This window comes from Branchiostoma floridae, chromosome 14 (assembly GCF_000003815.2).
Source record: "Branchiostoma floridae strain S238N-H82 chromosome 14, Bfl_VNyyK, whole genome shotgun sequence".
Lineage (NCBI taxonomy): Eukaryota > Metazoa > Chordata > Leptocardii > Amphioxiformes > Branchiostomatidae > Branchiostoma > Branchiostoma floridae.
The window spans coordinates 8762372-8779324 of record NC_049992.1 but is presented as its reverse complement, the minus strand read 5'-3'; the positions used below and the strand labels follow the sequence as shown (position 1 = coordinate 8779324).

The following is a 16953-nucleotide window of genomic DNA, read 5'->3' as shown; positions in this document are numbered from 1 at the left end:
CATCAGTAGATGAAGAGTACACTAGGTGCTACCTCTGGCTACATCTGTTGAATGTTACAAGGTTAGTATAAGACTGGTCAAACTCCTTGCCTTACAGAGTAGTTTTTTACCTGGTTAGTTAACAGTGAAGCCACGCAGTATTAGGGGATACCAACCTGGAGTGGGCGTACACACCGTGTAATAATCCAATAAAACCCGGAGGCCGTTTGGCTTTGTCTTACAGAAGGGGTACTGACGGCGAGGGACAGGCAAGCCTGTCGGCAAAACAACAAAACCGCAAACCACATTCAACATCAAACCACAATTTGGGGCCGTCAGCGAGTTACAGTTATCCAGACGTGGTGGGTGATTGATGCCTGCTCGTCTGATACGTCCCGTCGGCACTGCGCCACGGTAGATCCAATCAGAAGTATTCCAGCGCGATCAGTCTGTATCCATGGCGATGACACCGTTCATCGATCACTCAGTATTCCATGTGTGATGTATCATTAGTTCACGCCTGTCACCAATGCCGTTCCATCAGCGAGCAGACGCCCCTCTGTGGGCAGCCTGCACAGACGGTGGTCCTGACTGGACCGTGAGGCATCGAGTCACGTATTGTTTCGCCTGCTTACTATAACACACTGTTAATCCACTTGACTGTGACGTAATGTCCGACATCGTTCTCCGAGACATTATACCAATACTTCTGCTCCGCGATGAAACTTAACTCTGGCGTAGTTCTTCTTGTAGTCAATACTGACAAAGTCAAAACAAGTTGATCCTCATAGTATACTTCCAGCTGTTTAGATCTGTTGATAGTGTCCAGGTCAATGAAGAAAGAAACATCCGGTTTGTAACTAAGTCTGCAGATAGCTCAGTTCACTGCATTGAAGTAGTCGTGATTTATCCAAATCGCTGCATACAAATACTCCATGTCTGCTACACTGCAATGTCTAGAAGTAAAGCTGTCTGTAGATACAGTAGAGTGATGTCCAATACTTGCTGATGAAGTCACGTGGGCGTATGTCAGAGTCAGTCACTTTTCCCCTTGCTAGGAGACTACGTCAAGTAATCCAGATGTGTGTATATATACATATATATCCATGGACAGGTATTCCGTAACATTGTCTCTCTGCAGGCGTACTCCATAAGTTCACACTGCTGACCAACAAGTAGACAGTTCCCACGGACGTTGAGTGACCAGCATGTTAACCCCAGGGGTAGGTGGTACGTCCCAAAATATCTCCCATGTAAGGCACAGGTGGTATATCCTAGTAGTCCACAGGTTAAGTGTACGTACGTACTGTACGCTAGTACTCCATCCCCTAACAGTTAAAACAGCCCTCAAGTCACTACCTACCATGTACATAAGATGTAACGGTAGAATGTAAACGTTAACCATGTTGCCAGTGTACGTGGGGAGTTTGTTCTTTGTTCTGTCTAAAACGTGCCAACACTACACACTCACAACACAAGAGCCCACGTCACGTCTTACACACAGTTATACCTTACAGCAAGTGCTCGCCCTCCCCGCACACTGGGCATACTTATCTGTCACTGTACACTCCCGCGGTACTCCGGTCGGCATGACGGTACTCCGGTGTGATGGTACGTATCCGTGGTGATGTGAGGATGAAATGAAGCGGTGGTATATTCCATATAAGGCACTGACGGTAGGAATTATAACTAAAACTATACCTCCATGGCGGCGTAATCCATCCGGGGGCTGCAGCGTAATCCGTTGAGGTCTCGGACCACACAGATCCGGTTGCGTGTCGGTCGAGCCAACCAAAACCAACCCAATGTAAAAGTAAAGGTAAATTCCATGCCCACCACCCCCTCCGTAGTGTAGATCCTTCAGCTGTGGAAAGAACAATTCATGAGAACCATACATGAGAGTGAGGCTGGATCCGTGCCACACACTTACCCATCCGACCTACGATCGAATCGCGTGTACCGTCCGTACGCAGGGCCGTAAGGATGTACGCCGCCCTCCCGGTACCCCATTTCCCGCTGTCGCACCGTGGCCGGGTCCTCTTCGTGAATCTGAACCACCGTTCCCGGCGCACGTTCCGGCTCGTTGTAGTCTGTACGCAGTTCCCTGTCGCCCATGCGGTTAACGCCATTGTGGGCCTTCTGTGCAGATTTAATGTCAACAAAGTCTACAAAGGCTGCGAGTCCACCCTCTGAGCTGCGCTTGGGAAGAATCTTCACACTATCGATCCTCCCATACCTGCAGAAAACACAAATAAAAACTCTTCAGACAGGCCACATTTATTAAATACCATGTGTTCACTTGAGAATAAGGCATTCTGTATCCTTGAAACCCCTTCTGGAGCCCCACCTCCATCAATACAGCTCATACAGTATCAAACTTTCCTCCAACCATGTTCTCTCCTGCATATCACCTCCCACAACACCTATAATATATCAGGCCATCCAGGTTCCTAGGCAACTTACTAGGGGGCAGTACAGAATAGATTTAGGATGGGGAGAGAGCATGGTGACAAGAAAAGCATCCCTCTTCTTGCAAGTGAAGGCTGAAACTTCCTATGTTACTTAATAGTGAGACGTGTCATAAATACATAAAAAATATCTTCACATCATAATCCGAACCAGCGATCCACATTTTACTTCTTAAACAGCCCCCCTTAATGTACATAATGACATTTCCCTGGAGCAAGCCACTAATACCACAAGGCAAGTGGTAGATTAGGCGGCTGGTCTCTTCTCTCTCTATTCTGCAGATAGGCTAAAAGGGGTCAAATAGAAGCACCTGAGCATCAGGAATAATGGGAAACAGATTGAACTGTTCCATCTCAAGTATTCCCAACCCATCAAAGTCCCATCAAAGATCTCTTCACAGCTATTCTTTGTCATAAAAAATACTTCAAAGTATATACAATTTGTAATATGCTGGTACTGTTATGTGCATATTTTATCCCAGCATCTGGCATTGTTAATTTGATGATGACAAAACCAACGAAATTTGTTGCTATACTTAAAAGATATCAGTACCTAACTACAATCTGTACAGTCTGTTGGTACTGTTATTTAAGTCAGCACATTTTATCCCGGCAGTATCTGTCATTGTTATTTGATGATGATGGAACCAACAATATTTTTTTCTATACTTAACAGATATCAGCATCTATCTAACTACAATCTCTACAGAGTCTATTGGTACTGTTATATGTAACTAATTTTATTCCAGTATCTGTCATTGTTAGCTTAATTTGATGATGACAGAACCAACAAAATTTGTTGCTATTACGTCATCTCTCCAGCCAGACAATCAGTAACTAGGTGTGGGTAGGTGTGTCTGGAAGGCCTGGTAGACAGGCCCTCATAGGTGCCCCACAGGTATGGATCCATATCTCCCCACCATCCATACAAAAGACCACCTTCGTGTTATCTGCCTTCAACAGCTGCCAGACTGGGTTTCTAGAATATCAGCTCCATGAGAAGAAGTCGATTTCTACCACGCCGGTCCACGCCGCAAATATTAAGCCGTGCCTCGAGGCAGGAGCAAATATCAAATCCCACAAAAGATGAGCAAAGCAGTTTTCCACGGTCTGCAATAATCTATGATCTGTACTCAGTATCTTTGATGCTTTGAAATTAAGACCACATTGAGAACAGGGTCAATATGTGATAAATGAATAATCCAAAGCACCTTCCAATTAAGTCCCTTTCACAAACGATGACGTTGGAAAAATACCACCGTATGTTATGAACTATATAGAAAGTATTCCATACTTGTCTCTACCAGGAGATAATGCATGAAGGAAAAGAGTTCTCCTGCTTTTAAAATAATCCCTAACCAATTAAAAGCTCTTAGGTCGGTAGACTAATGTGTACCATTGTAGTCTGCATACTCCCTTTTTAAACATTCCACTCACAGCTCTCTTTACACTGGGTTAGCGTTTATGCATGCACAGCACAGCCTTTCCATTAGAGCTTAGCGTTCCGACGATCGATATTCCATTTCCCTCGTGCCGGCCGCAATCAACGCTCAATATCCAGGAAGCTCTGCAGCGGGGGGGAACGCGGGGAGATTGGAACTCTGTCGTTCTGCGGGCAGCGAATCAATACCCCACCTTGCGCATATCTGATTTGCTGCTCCCTGGTTTATAACCCCTTTGCTGTCAGATTGAAGTCTGAACTCATTAATACTGATTAGCATCAAAGTAAAATCTAATCAGGCCGATCGGTTCCGCCATGCCTGGTGAGATATGTCCACCATACTAAAGGGGGGCTGGGTAAGGGGTAGTGTATTACGAATCACTCAAAATTCTCTGCACTTATAACACAGAAGGAGAGGCTTTATGGATGCAATAAAGGTAGAATTTGAAACCCACAAAACGCATTACATTAAATTCAACCACCCAATGAATTGGAGCAGTCTATATCACAGATCACATAAGATTAAAACGGCTGACTACGCTTTACAGAAAAAGGCTTCAGGCCCCCTTATTCGTATGAAACCAAGACAACGCGCCCTCCTGTCAAGGAAAGTAAAAACACATTTCTTCCATCTGAGTGACCTCCATAAAGTGCCCTGACTTCATTCCGCCCCACAAACCAACATCAATATTCTGTAGGAGTCTGGAGTTCAGCGAGGTCTGCACAAATGTCCTCACCACCTTCCTGAACATTTGCATGATTCAATCATTTATCCACTCTTTCTGCAAAATCGACTAATATTTTTTCCAAGGTTTGAATGCATACAAAAATACCAATTGCAATACTCAATCCACAGCAAATACGATTTCATTATACTGTGCATAAGAAACACATTATCACAGACTCTAAAACAGAAAGCTGACCCTTTTCCCCTTGAGTTTCCTGGACCTGTTGGCCATTACCTCTATACAAGACTGAACAGGAGACTCTAGATGTGTTATCCAAGAGAGATATTACATTAAATTCAATCACCCGTTGGTTAAGCTTTACGTGGATTATGCCTTATGGAAAAAATATCCAGCAGGCCCCTTTCTGAATCAGCCGAGTTCAGTTTCTGCCCTCGCACTTCTAATCTGAGATGTGGTAAGAATACTAATAGTAATAGCTCTACCCATGTTCTATTCATTATTCCACACATCATACCGACATGTCAGGCTGGCTAAAAGCTTTCTTTCTGTCACGCCGCACTTCATCTGAATTCTGGGTTAACCATTACACGATGGTACGTGTTCAGAATACAGACACTTCCCACCACTTAGGATACCTTGTTGAGATTACAGTCCAAACCTCAATCTGATCCTAAAAGCTTCCAAGAAAAATTCTTCAAGATTAAAAGAAGCAAATGAGTTCCTGCCTATAGATGTTTTCATTACAGCTAAGTGCATATTCAGGTTTCCACACTTGCATTCTCTGCCTACTACCAGGTATGTAAATATACATTACACGTGACATGATATTCTTTTACAATGCAATTTCATTAGCTTACTTTTACTTCAGAGGCTATAATACTATCAACACGTATCTATATGCAGCACATCGGTTTAGCATAGCTACAGCATGTACAATCTAAGACAGAAGAGTCAACCAATTTTAATACTAGGACAGTACAGCGTATGCTTGTGCGAGCAAAAAATGGATCACTACACCTATTCACATATTAATGGCTACTATGGCTTACTTACCATGCAGGACAGCAAGCCTATAAATATGAGATGATGTCACGTCTACCTGGAATGTATCAAGAGGAGCTAGCTCAGCACTGCTGTTACTGCCTTACCTGGATGAAAACCTGTTTTGTTTCCAGCTTTATTTCTTTTCATCCCATTCATTGCTTGGGAGCTTTTTTCGTTGTTAAATCATAAAATGACGAAAATATATTCCATCAATTTCATGTCATGATGAAGACTTAAACTTTTTCCATCCCAAAAAACAAATTTTTGTCCAGGATGAAGGGACGGGTCCTAGAGACAGCACTGATTTTGATATTGTAGCATTTAGCTTTAACCAGTTTGCTGTGGCTAGCTTTCTACACCAATAAACATGTATCAAGAATATGTTCAGCCAGTTTGGTATTCTGTTTGCTCGACTCATGATTGTGTGTCATCAGTGCGTAGTCCATTTTCCTACTTATGTTATGCGTAATTCACGTACCACTACGGTCTGAATAATGAAATTACACCTGAAAGTGCAACCATCTCCATAGATTTATTGCCCTGAAGCACATTTCATAATGAGTATGCTGGAGACCAATAGGGAGACATGATGACATCATGGTGTGTCTGTAATATATGCAGTACATAAAAAACTGCTGACGTGTCGGCTATGATGTTTTGTCCATATGCAACCGGGGCACAAAGGGTACTGAAACCTGCCTAGACTTCAAATACAGTATCAGATTTTCTACCAAACTAATCTAAGGTCATAATTATCGAACACACACAAAATTGGAAGAAGTGTACTGTTATACCTACTGCATTTGTAGAAATGTATTTTTAAAAAGAGCCAGTGTACCTAGTTTAAAGCTTTCCGTGTACCAAATAATCTGAATGTAGAATGTCAGTGATAAAAAACTAAAATTTGCCAACAGCTTCAAGCTTAGATAAATTAATTGGGATGCACAAAATTCTATGGCTATTTTCTGATCTTAAACGACGTAATTCAACAAAGATTTTATTATTTTTGTAACACGTAAATGCCAAGGCTATGCTGTATAGTAGTGTTACATTTATGTATGTAACCCTATTCAAATATCTGGGTACACCAGTGCACCCACACAACCATTACAAGAATGAATCCATGTCTGGGTGTACAAAAGCAATACATGTACAAATGCACCAAGTACTTTGAGTCCTATACTATATGGTACTGCGTATTTTTTTTTTATTGCTTCCATAAAAAACATGACTTTATTGCAGACCAACTTTGTCCACAGACCAGAAGGGGTTGCCATGTTATAGCACAGTGCTCCTGATTAGACTCTGGCACCAGGGCAAAGGTGGAATGGAACTGGCCACGTCAGCACACAAAGGCTTGGGCAAACAATCAGCCACAACCTCATCTAAGTTTTCTAACCGCCTATACTGCTTTGTTCAACAAAATTGTTCCTATTAGAAAAGGCTGGGAAGATTTTAGGAGATAATAATGCTGACGGATATGTAGTATTTCATCACAACAAAATCTAGCTTTCCACAATGAATTAATATACAAGTTTATCAAAGAAACAAAACAGTTTTCTACCATTACAAGGTTCAGTTCTATTGCAACTAATCAGCCACATATGGAACAGCTTTTGCTTGAGCCAGTAAGTTGCCCAAATTCCAATTTTGCACTGTTAGTATGTGTACTACCTTACTTATCACCAGTTACTATACATATTGCTCTGAGGCAATTCTACTTCTATTTTTAGGCGGAACAAGAAAAGGGGCAAGTGTCTGAGCTATGTCCCTACTGCTGAAAACAAACACCAGCCAATGTGACATACAACCTAGTATCAATACCTCTTGCAATGATCCCAATGTTTGGGACAAGAGCAGGGGTTCTGAACGCTTATCTCCACCAAGAATAGATATATACAACTGCCCCATAATTTCATTAAAAAAACATAGCAGAGAGAACCATGTTCATGGTCAATACTGAGCATGGTAAAATTCTACTTTTGCATCAACCCTACAGCAATCCTACAGAGACCAACAGTGTCTACCACATGATACACATGGTATCAGGACAACTCGGCACCTGGGACGACTCGGCACCTAGCCAAGTGAGAAAACTTGGCACCAAGAATATGACATAAAATTGTGAAAGTTTGTGAGAAATGCAAGATGTTTAACTGCAAAACATTTCTCTGACTTGTAAGTCATACAGTCGGCACAATTTTACGGACATTTTGAGGCTCTGAACGTCACTTCAAGGTACGTTAACTTTGAACGGCCGAGGCTCTACATCAGATCGGTCATCTCAACGCGTTTTTGAAACCTACAAACAGTTGTAATTTATGACCAACAAAATATATTGAACTGCTTATTACATCTATTTTCATTTGTACTAACTTGCAAACACGGTGATATAGAAGAGAAGTAGAGTGACATCGTGAAAGAACGCCGATATAACAACTAAAAAATGGCGTCGCCGGCGCGGCCCGCAACATGTTTTGGGGATCTTGTATCCTAAAAATTTGTATCCAAAACGTTACCTCGTGGGGTGAGATTGATTTGTACATTCTTATGTCACTTATTATGCTGCCGGAATGATGAGGATTATCATTTTTCGAGTGCAAAATATAAAAGTTATGTGCCAAGTAAGTATGGTGCCGACTAGGGCCGAGTTGTCTCAGGTGCCGAGTCGTCTCGAAACCGATACACATCTATAAGCTGTTCCAGACTTGTAAGGTTGTTGATGTACTGCCCACAAAGAGAAAACTACAAACAAGACAAAACCAGATCAGGCTGGTTCTACAGACAAAGGACCTACACCACACTACAGTGCCAATGTCAAAATATTCGTGCCAACAACTTGAGACCCTCAGCTGTGTCTCCTCAGTGCCTCTTTTTCTCTATATAAACAAAAACGGAACCAGAACGAAAACAGACTCCTGTATCCAGAAAACTGGCCAACTCCATGGGTGTGTACCTAGCAAGTGTGCCTGAGGTCATGATCAAGATAGAAAACACATGGCCAGCAGGTCTACTGTAGTGTTCTTCCCCCTTCTTCATTTCAGATCGTATTACATAATCAGGCAATGGGGTGTGCAAACCAGTCATTTGGAACAACCCTGTGAAAACAACAACTTAGATAATGGGTTGACAAGTACCTGACAAACCAAACACACAAAAATTATCATGTGCAAAGCTGTATGAAAAACAGTGGAAAAGGACAACAGAACTTCAGTTTCTTGTTTTTCATTGTTTTCTATGTTAAAGGCCACCACAACCCTACAAGTGCTGTATCCTTTATTTCCAATACTAGATCTGGTAATTTAAAAAATATGCTTCACTGAACAATCACCCAGATAAAAAGTTTCAGCTCAAAACTGGTCTGGGGTGGGTCAACTTGCCACCAGATCCTGTAGACAAACAACCCTCCTGAAATAACCCACTGAAATGCCCTCTTATGCAAATGTAGCACTGCCAAACAGTGGAGGACATACACTGTACACGCTCCACCAGAAAAAAACAGCCTCTATTTATGTCCCTGGGGTCTGTCTGAATGCCAGCTGCACTTTACATGACAAATAGCACAGGGACTACACATTAGTAGTTCTGGGGAGGGTGGATGCCTGACAAACAACACATGTGCCTGCCTGGGGGATGATACAGTAATAGCACAAGCTGGAGATTTTAGAGCCAGAGACCTGATAAACAACATAGAAGAACTTTAGAAGAAGAACTTTATTGCACAACAATTGTAGAGGATACAGTGTTTGGCAACTTGAACATACAATACATACAGAACAGAACACTACATGAGTTACTAGTATCTAAAAATCTAACAGACTAATCTATCTTACACATGGTATATAATATTTACAATCAGGCTATCATTATGTGCTGGTTCATGATAGTATAATATCGTCACGTTTTTTAAATGAGTTATATATATATATATATATATATATATATATATATATATATATATATACATATGACTGCACCACCACAGCTAATCTGGATTCTGGAAACTAAAGGTCTTGACTTCAAAGAGAAGCCAGGTCCCCTATCTACTTCAGCAATATGCAAATGAAAAAAAAAAAACTACTGTAGAGCTGACAATATTCATAGCAAATTTGCACCGAACACAGTTAGTCCACGTATGGTCATTCCTGAATACAATATTCAACTAGGAAAGCAACCAATATGCACAAAATCTAACTAATTATGTCCAGTTTTTGTCACAACCAGCAACTTCAAAAGCAATCAATTCAGCAGTTCTGTCGTTAGCATATGAGACAAACAGACCCCATAACACACAAAGTATATACAGACAGGCCCTGCTTGATGCATAACCTCCTACTTTCGTGGAGGTAATGTTGGAGCATTGCTAAAAAATCAGCAAATACATAACAGGAAGAACCTAGTGCCTTTTCAAAAAATACAGAACTACCATACAAAACAGTCAAGTCAACCTCAGCACAAAAGTTATACAAAGACAACTACAATCTCAATTCACAATACAAACACATGGTTTAGGCGAAAGACCCCAAACAACAAATGACTCAACCCTGTGGCTTGTGTAATGCAAATTACAGTGAGACTGTGAGTGTGTCTTTTTACACACAATAGAAAAAGTACTGTACCATCCTTAGAAGTGATGAACTTCAGGGTACCCAAAACACAATAATTCAAACAGGTTAATAGTGCGTAACCGTCACGATGTTCTAAAAAGAAAATGTTTGAAACCTTGTAGAGTCTACTGAGTTGTCAAAACAAACAATAGTGGAACCCTGCCTGTGTAATCTAATGGCTTACCCCCCTAATACCCACACCCCTACTGTCTGAGGTAATCATTTATTCATAGCAAACCAGTTGGTGTCCTTTCCCAGGGGTCGCTTCAACATAAAAACACCAGACAATAGCAGTGAAAAGCCCTGCTCTACAAACAGGACCCCCTGCTTTTTGTTCAGCTGATTGTTTACGACAGCTTACCTTGGATAACCCCCAACTCAGACCTGTTTATGCCTACGAACTGAAGAGTAATGTACAGCACAACTTCTCATAAAATAGAGATATGTGTAGCAATAATTCCATCAGCTTGCTGGTGTATATGCTTGCTGTTATACTGGGTGTTATATACCACGTAACATGGAAACTGAAATAAATGTAGTAGAGGCACTTCAACTAAAATACTGTTTGCAGTTTCACTAAGAAATATATAATGTTACTAGTATTCCATTAATGTCTCGGAGGTTTACACTCTTACACTAGTAAGTTACTAACATACCCATATATTGTGCGATAAATTTTCCTGCAATAAACTTTATAAAGCAGACTGCCACACAACTTATACTCACACCAATGTATGCATAAAACAAGTCATTTTCTGTCTGAACTGATATCAACATTAGTCTTCCTTTGATATAGCTCTATCCATACACCAAAGACACATATTTTCCAAGAAAAAATACAAAGATATATTCAGTAAATGTCTTCATCGGCTTGGTTTATCATAGGACAATATGAATCTACTACATTATGTAGTACATAGTAACCTCCAAATTTTTGGAAATTTCAGAACTTTTAACATTGCAGGCAAAAATTCTAGGAAAAAAGGTGTGCTCCATATTATGAATCTCATATCTATAGTTCTAAGCAAGAGAAAAAAAAAAATACTTTGAGCCCTAAACAATTATAAGTTACAGTGTATAAACAGTTCAAACAATGACCTTGCGGCTTTTATCGTGTATCAAAATCTAATAGTCTGAAACCCTGCGGCCATTTCTGTAAATCTTTCAAAACACAAATTCAAAGACCACTGGTTGCAGGCTCAAGTTACAAATTTAACCTTGACTGAGCTGTTGCAAATGCACAAAAACTGCAGGAATTACCTTCAAAAGGATATAATACCATAAACTAATGGGCATGACATCTGTTTCCACAAAATGATAGGTATGCTTTCTGCAATACACCTGTTCCTGTCGTGAACTCTTTCAGTTACAAATGATACCTCACAAATCATCTGCAAGCATACAGCTATTCTTTGTCCAGCTGCTCTCTCTTTGTAACTCATTTTCCAAATCAATGGTAATTCTACATTTAACGCTGCTACTAGGTTCAGCAGACGTCCCTCCACCAAATAGGTTCACCGCACAGCAAACATTCCCCCTTTGTGTCACTGCGTTGTCGTATTGAACATCGTGTGTAAACAACGCCGACCCTGACCCGACCCCCTCCCCCTTTTTTGCCTCGCCGTGCAAGCGATTTTCCACAAGGCAACAACAAAGACACGCAACCACTCATTTGCTAAATTCTCCCATAGAATGGCATCCGACGTAAAACCGTCCAAAACACGCACACGGAGTGTCCACATGATAAAATGGCACGTTAAGGGGGAGGTAGGCGGACGGGTGACAGTGTCTGTGCGGCGCGGCAGAGTGAGTAGCACGTCTGGAGATCTCGTGCGCCTGCCAGCGGCCCCGCCATGTTTCCAACCAGCATACGGCGACTTCTGCACCTAATACCCCACAATAAGGGGCGTTTAGACGAAAGATACCCCTCTGACGTACACACAGACGGATAATTGAGCAACTGTCCATCACATGGAAAGTGTAGGCAGTGGATAATTGTGTGTTTTGGTCAGGATAGCGGAAGCCGTTCGGAAACTACCCGCCCCCAACCGCCTCTACCCCCAGCACCCATCCAACCAAGTACACTCACCGTTTGAAATGTTCGATGATACGCTCCTCGCGCACGTTATCCGGTAAATTCCCGACCCACAAGTGCCTAGTTTCTCTGACCATATTTCAGGGTAGTTCCTAAGATAAATCCTGTGGAAATTCCGGTGGAAAATCCTTGGAAAACAGTAGTTACTTCCCCTCCCTTCCACTGGCAGTCATGGACGATCCGAACGATTTCTGCCGCAAGCTGATGCGTTCAGAAACGGTCTCAATTTTCAGACAGAAAAATATGCGTATCTAAAGACAAAAGCATGTATTGTACAAATATTTTATACAAAAATTACTAACATAATACTTCATATCATACAATCTTATTTGTATTGCTACGACGATATTCTTGGTTGAAATTGATGCAGAGATGCAGAATAATGTTTGGCTGCTATCAATTTGTCTCGCGCCGCGTGACGTCATCATACACAGAGTGGCCTGATATCAACATCTTTTGCGTCGCTTTTTACGTTACTAGCGCAAATATTACGGCCAAAAGTGAATCCAGGGGTTACATTATATTCTACGTATGAATACTAACGTAGAAAATGAAGAAAATATGGGGGTGATCACTAATGTGGTTTGTTGTTGTAGGGAAAATATAGTATAAAGCCTTACAATGCCCGACTGCCCGGACATGCCAATCCGTGTTAGTATAGTGGTGAGTATCCCCGCCTGTCACGCGGGAGACCGGGGTTCGATTCCCCGACACGGAGAGCAAATATTTTTTCTTCTTGAAATGAAATTGCTCTGTCCAAAGGTAAGAATTTTTCTTCGTACGCAAAATATTTCTATTTTCGTATGTTTTTGCTTCTTGTGTTAGTTATGTATGGAAGAAGTGGTGTTATTATGCGGTTACTAGTATTTCATAAAATTGCAGAAGCCCGGCTATACCTTGAATGGAATACAAGTAGTCTAGACATATTGTCTCTGGAGTAATACTAGTAGCTCATTTGATTGTCTCAGTACAAAATCTTTTGTGGTCAACTTGATTTGATTTATCATTTCTGGTATTGTGCCACAGAAGCCATATCTAATACCTTACAGAAAGACATTCATCAAAGAAAGTGCCATATGGCAACTATGAAGGGCAGAATGCAAATGACAAGGACAATAAATCTACTGCAGTACATTTTGCGTTGTAATGAAATGACACCTCGAATCAAAAATGTGGAATAATGCAGAGTTCTTAATCCACATTAAGACAGAGTTTTATAAAGAAATACCTGACGAAACAATATCAAGTCTACGCATCACTTCTCAAACACCGTAGTATCAAATCAAGTGCATGTAATGGAGGAGACCAGAAAAAATACTGGAAGACAAGTCATAATTTCACGCTTGTTCGTTTACCTCCATTAAAAATGCTTATCTAATTACATCTAGTTACATGAGATTATAGTCTGTGTAACACAAACTCCACTATCCAGGGCTGTAACTGGCTCCTCCCCGGCGGATGTTTGGCGGGCTGCTATAAGCGAGATTTAATCAGGCTACATAAGATTACAACTAATCAGAGTTCTTGTAGATGGTGAACGTTTGAAGATAACATGTCAGGGATCTAACTACATGTTACATGTAGTCAGGTTTTCACCACCATGTATACAAACGAGATCCGTTATGTTTGTGCATTTTGTCCATTTTCAGATACCCTGTGGTGTTTGTTGTTGCAATGTAAATGCTGTGTATGTTTTTATACTCCCCCTTTCTTTGCGGCTGTTCACCCGCCGCTGCTAACCGGTTTGGAGGCTACCGCCAGAGGTCGCTGCTGCCAGTGGAGTTCCTTTCATGGCGACAGCTACTATTGTCTGTATAGATCAGTAGATTACTATAGTCGGTGATTCGCGATTTGCCAGCGCCACTTCTAGAAGTCTGTGAGGGAAGTTGGGTAGTGCATTAGCCTATGTGCAATGCCGGAAAGGAGGAACTTAGTAAGTTGATTCTGCCAAAGCCCATCCGGAGAATAAACCGAAAAGGCAAACTAGGTCCACAGTCGACAGTAAGGTCTGCATGATCGGGTCTGATAGTCGGATATAAATATTCGTGAATTAATTTTCGTATTTCCAAAAATTAAAAAAAAATCTAACACAAGTTTTCAAACACACTGTACTTTGAATCGTACAAAGCAGCTTCAGAATAACCAAACACTGTATATCTGTATATCTGATTGCAAAAACAAGTATGGGAAAACGTCATGCATGTAAGTTATTTTTTTGTAACATTCCAAGGTCAGAGAAGATGTGAAAGAACAAAAATGAAGAAACTATTGTTTGGTATTCTGTGTGTTCGGTCATATGTTCAATCTTCTTTTTATTCACACGTTCGCCTCAGTTTTGGTGTTCTCAAAGGGTGCCTTCCATATAATCAAATCAGTTCAGTTCATCAAATCAACATGGCCTAAAGTAACGTATTGCGGAGAGGACGAACTCGGAGCCTCGACATGTTACTGTATGGTAGGTTTGGAAGTTCTGCAATACCGTAAGGTACCGCATGCTGAAGTCAGATTCAAGTTATCGTCCTTCTCCGACGTCTACTCAAAAGTTAATCTCCAAGCAGATCTTGCTGTCGGGGGCTACTATTACTAGTAACGTTAGAAGTTGCCAGTCGGATTTCTTTCGGCTGCAATCTCCTGACCGAAACTTCTGATTGGAGAATACATTGTAACTCGAAACAGTTCTAAACCATACGTGACTGAATAGTCCCTCCTTCAGCCATGTCCCCTGTCCCAGCCTCATCACAACTCGAACGTTTGGCGGAACCGTTGAACTTCCCCTTGTCAACACTGACAACAGGTTAATGCACCGTAGCCGTCATGTTTATTTACAGAACTTGACGTTATGGTTATAGTCGTCTGTTATTGAGTGAATTGATGTCACATGTTTACGTCCGCTGTCGGAAGACACGCCAACTTGAAGTTCCGATTTTGCCGCCTGCCTCAACAAGTCATGACGTAAGTCAAAACCAGACACAGGAAATCAACTTGATTTTTTACTTTATCTATTCAAATCAATTCCGCCATTCTTTTATATACATTTTCCCAACCTCTCTTGATATTTCTTGGAAAAAATGACACATTGTTAAGTGTTATTATTTCAATAGTACCATAAACGGCCCGAGAACTCGTTTGGATAGAATCAACTTGAACTTTGACTTTCTTCGAATCAATTCTAACTTTCTTATACGTTTTCCCAACCTCTCTTGATATTTCTTGGAAATAGATGACACTTTGTTAAGTGTTACACGCACATTACTTTAAGTCGTAGTACAAGTACTAAAAACAGCCCCGAGAACTCGTTTAGTTAGAGATATTTTTAGAGCAACCGATCGTTTGAATATGACGTCAAGGCAGCCATGCTAAATATGGGCATGTCGCCGGTATTGTTGGTTTGAAGCCGCCGCGCCGCCCAGGTATGTGTTTGTGTGCACATACCTGTACCTGTCTGGGCTTACCTGTCCCGGAAACACCTGTAACCGAACCCTGTGGTTGAGAAATACCGGGTGGAATCCGTTAATCTACCTGGCAAGGGCCTGAATGTACGTATACTTGAGAGTTGAGAGACTTAAATCATTCTTATAGGCAATGATGAACAACTGTAAGTGTAGGGTGTTAACTGCGCCCTGGAACCGCTGGGTTTCCTGTGATTACAATACCATGCGACCACGTCAGCCTCTTTTCATATCGCACAATAGGGAATGCAGCCAAAAAATGACGAATCCCTGGAAACATTGCACAATTTTCAGACTTTTTTAAGAGCCGGCATGCGACTTTTAACGCAGCAATACAGTCGGGAGGGGGGGATTGGTGGTACTTTAAACATGAAGTTGATATTAAAGTGGTGCGTATGTAACAATTGGGTACTATGTTACACCCTACCGGTGGCTTTCTTGCCCTTTCCCCCCAAACAATTACCGACTGCCGCGCCTTTCCCGCACGACGCTGTGATTGGTGTTGCTAAGGCTGTTGCTAAGGACCTTCCGACGGGCGCGTGGGCGTGTACTGCTACGTCACACACCGCAGCACGACACTTTTCGTTTAGTCACCGCTCAGTCAAGACTCGGACGTGTTCGGCTCGTGTTTTAGTCGGGAGAAACATTTTATAACGTCGTGTCTTCTCAAACGTTCTCTCACCGACATGTTGCGCGTAAGTTTCCACCAAGTTTTGGTCAGCTTCTCACTCACGGCTCTGCTCGTGTGTGTTCACGGAAAGGAGTGGAACAGATACGACTACCCAGATCCGCAGAAGGATCTGGTGAAATGTGGACTGGACGGGATCCCGTCCTGGATTTGCGATCCGGATAACGTTCTATCAGAGGAACAAGGTGAGATGTAATTCAGTTGTACAATTCTATGTGTCGATCTTTCGGTACACATTTTAACCTTACTAAAAGTCAATAGTTGATCAATTACAAGATCGATTTTCACACTTCCGCCGTTAATAATGTCTTTAGAGCTCTAGAAGATGTGTTTCCATTATTATTGAGTCAGTCATACTTGTTGTTGCGCTGTATCATACTTTTGGCATTCGAAGAAGAGATTCGTAAACGTTACACTCCTATATTCACGTTCAATTAACGTTACATTTGTGGCATATCTATATCTCACCCGGACTAGGGCTACTAGAGCTACG

General features: G+C 41.6%; 2 protein-coding genes and 1 non-coding gene across 12 annotated transcripts in view; 2 read left to right on the top strand and 1 right to left on the bottom strand.

Moving 5' to 3' along the window:
* Positions 1–12536, bottom strand: part of LOC118430579 (msx2-interacting protein-like) — a 46743-nt gene extending 34207 nt beyond the window's left edge. For 8 of the 9 annotated variants that reach the window (XM_035841537.1, XM_035841541.1, XM_035841540.1 and 5 more), the window contains exons 1-2: positions 12318–12536; positions 1910–2215 (exon numbers count right to left, since the gene is read on the bottom strand). In XM_035841537.1, coding sequence (XP_035697430.1) covers positions 1910–2215; positions 12318–12400 — 389 coding nt within the window. In that variant the 5' untranslated portion in view covers positions 12401–12536. The other variant, XM_035841544.1, reaches the window with a different exon arrangement.
* Positions 12537–12969: 433 nt separating this feature from the next.
* Positions 12970–13041, top strand: Trnad-guc. The gene has a single exon. It is a non-coding gene; the product is annotated as a tRNA-Asp (tRNA).
* A 3295-nt stretch (positions 13042–16336) lies between these two features.
* The window catches only part of LOC118430483, a 15239-nt gene continuing 14622 nt past the window's right edge, over positions 16337–16953 (top strand). For both annotated transcript variants that reach the window (XR_004832863.1, XM_035841386.1), the window contains exon 1: positions 16337–16645. Coding sequence is in view for 1 of the 2 variants with exons in the window: in XM_035841386.1 (XP_035697279.1) it covers positions 16459–16645 (187 nt within the window). In the remaining variant the exon portion in view is untranslated. The remainder of the gene's footprint in view (positions 16646–16953) is intronic.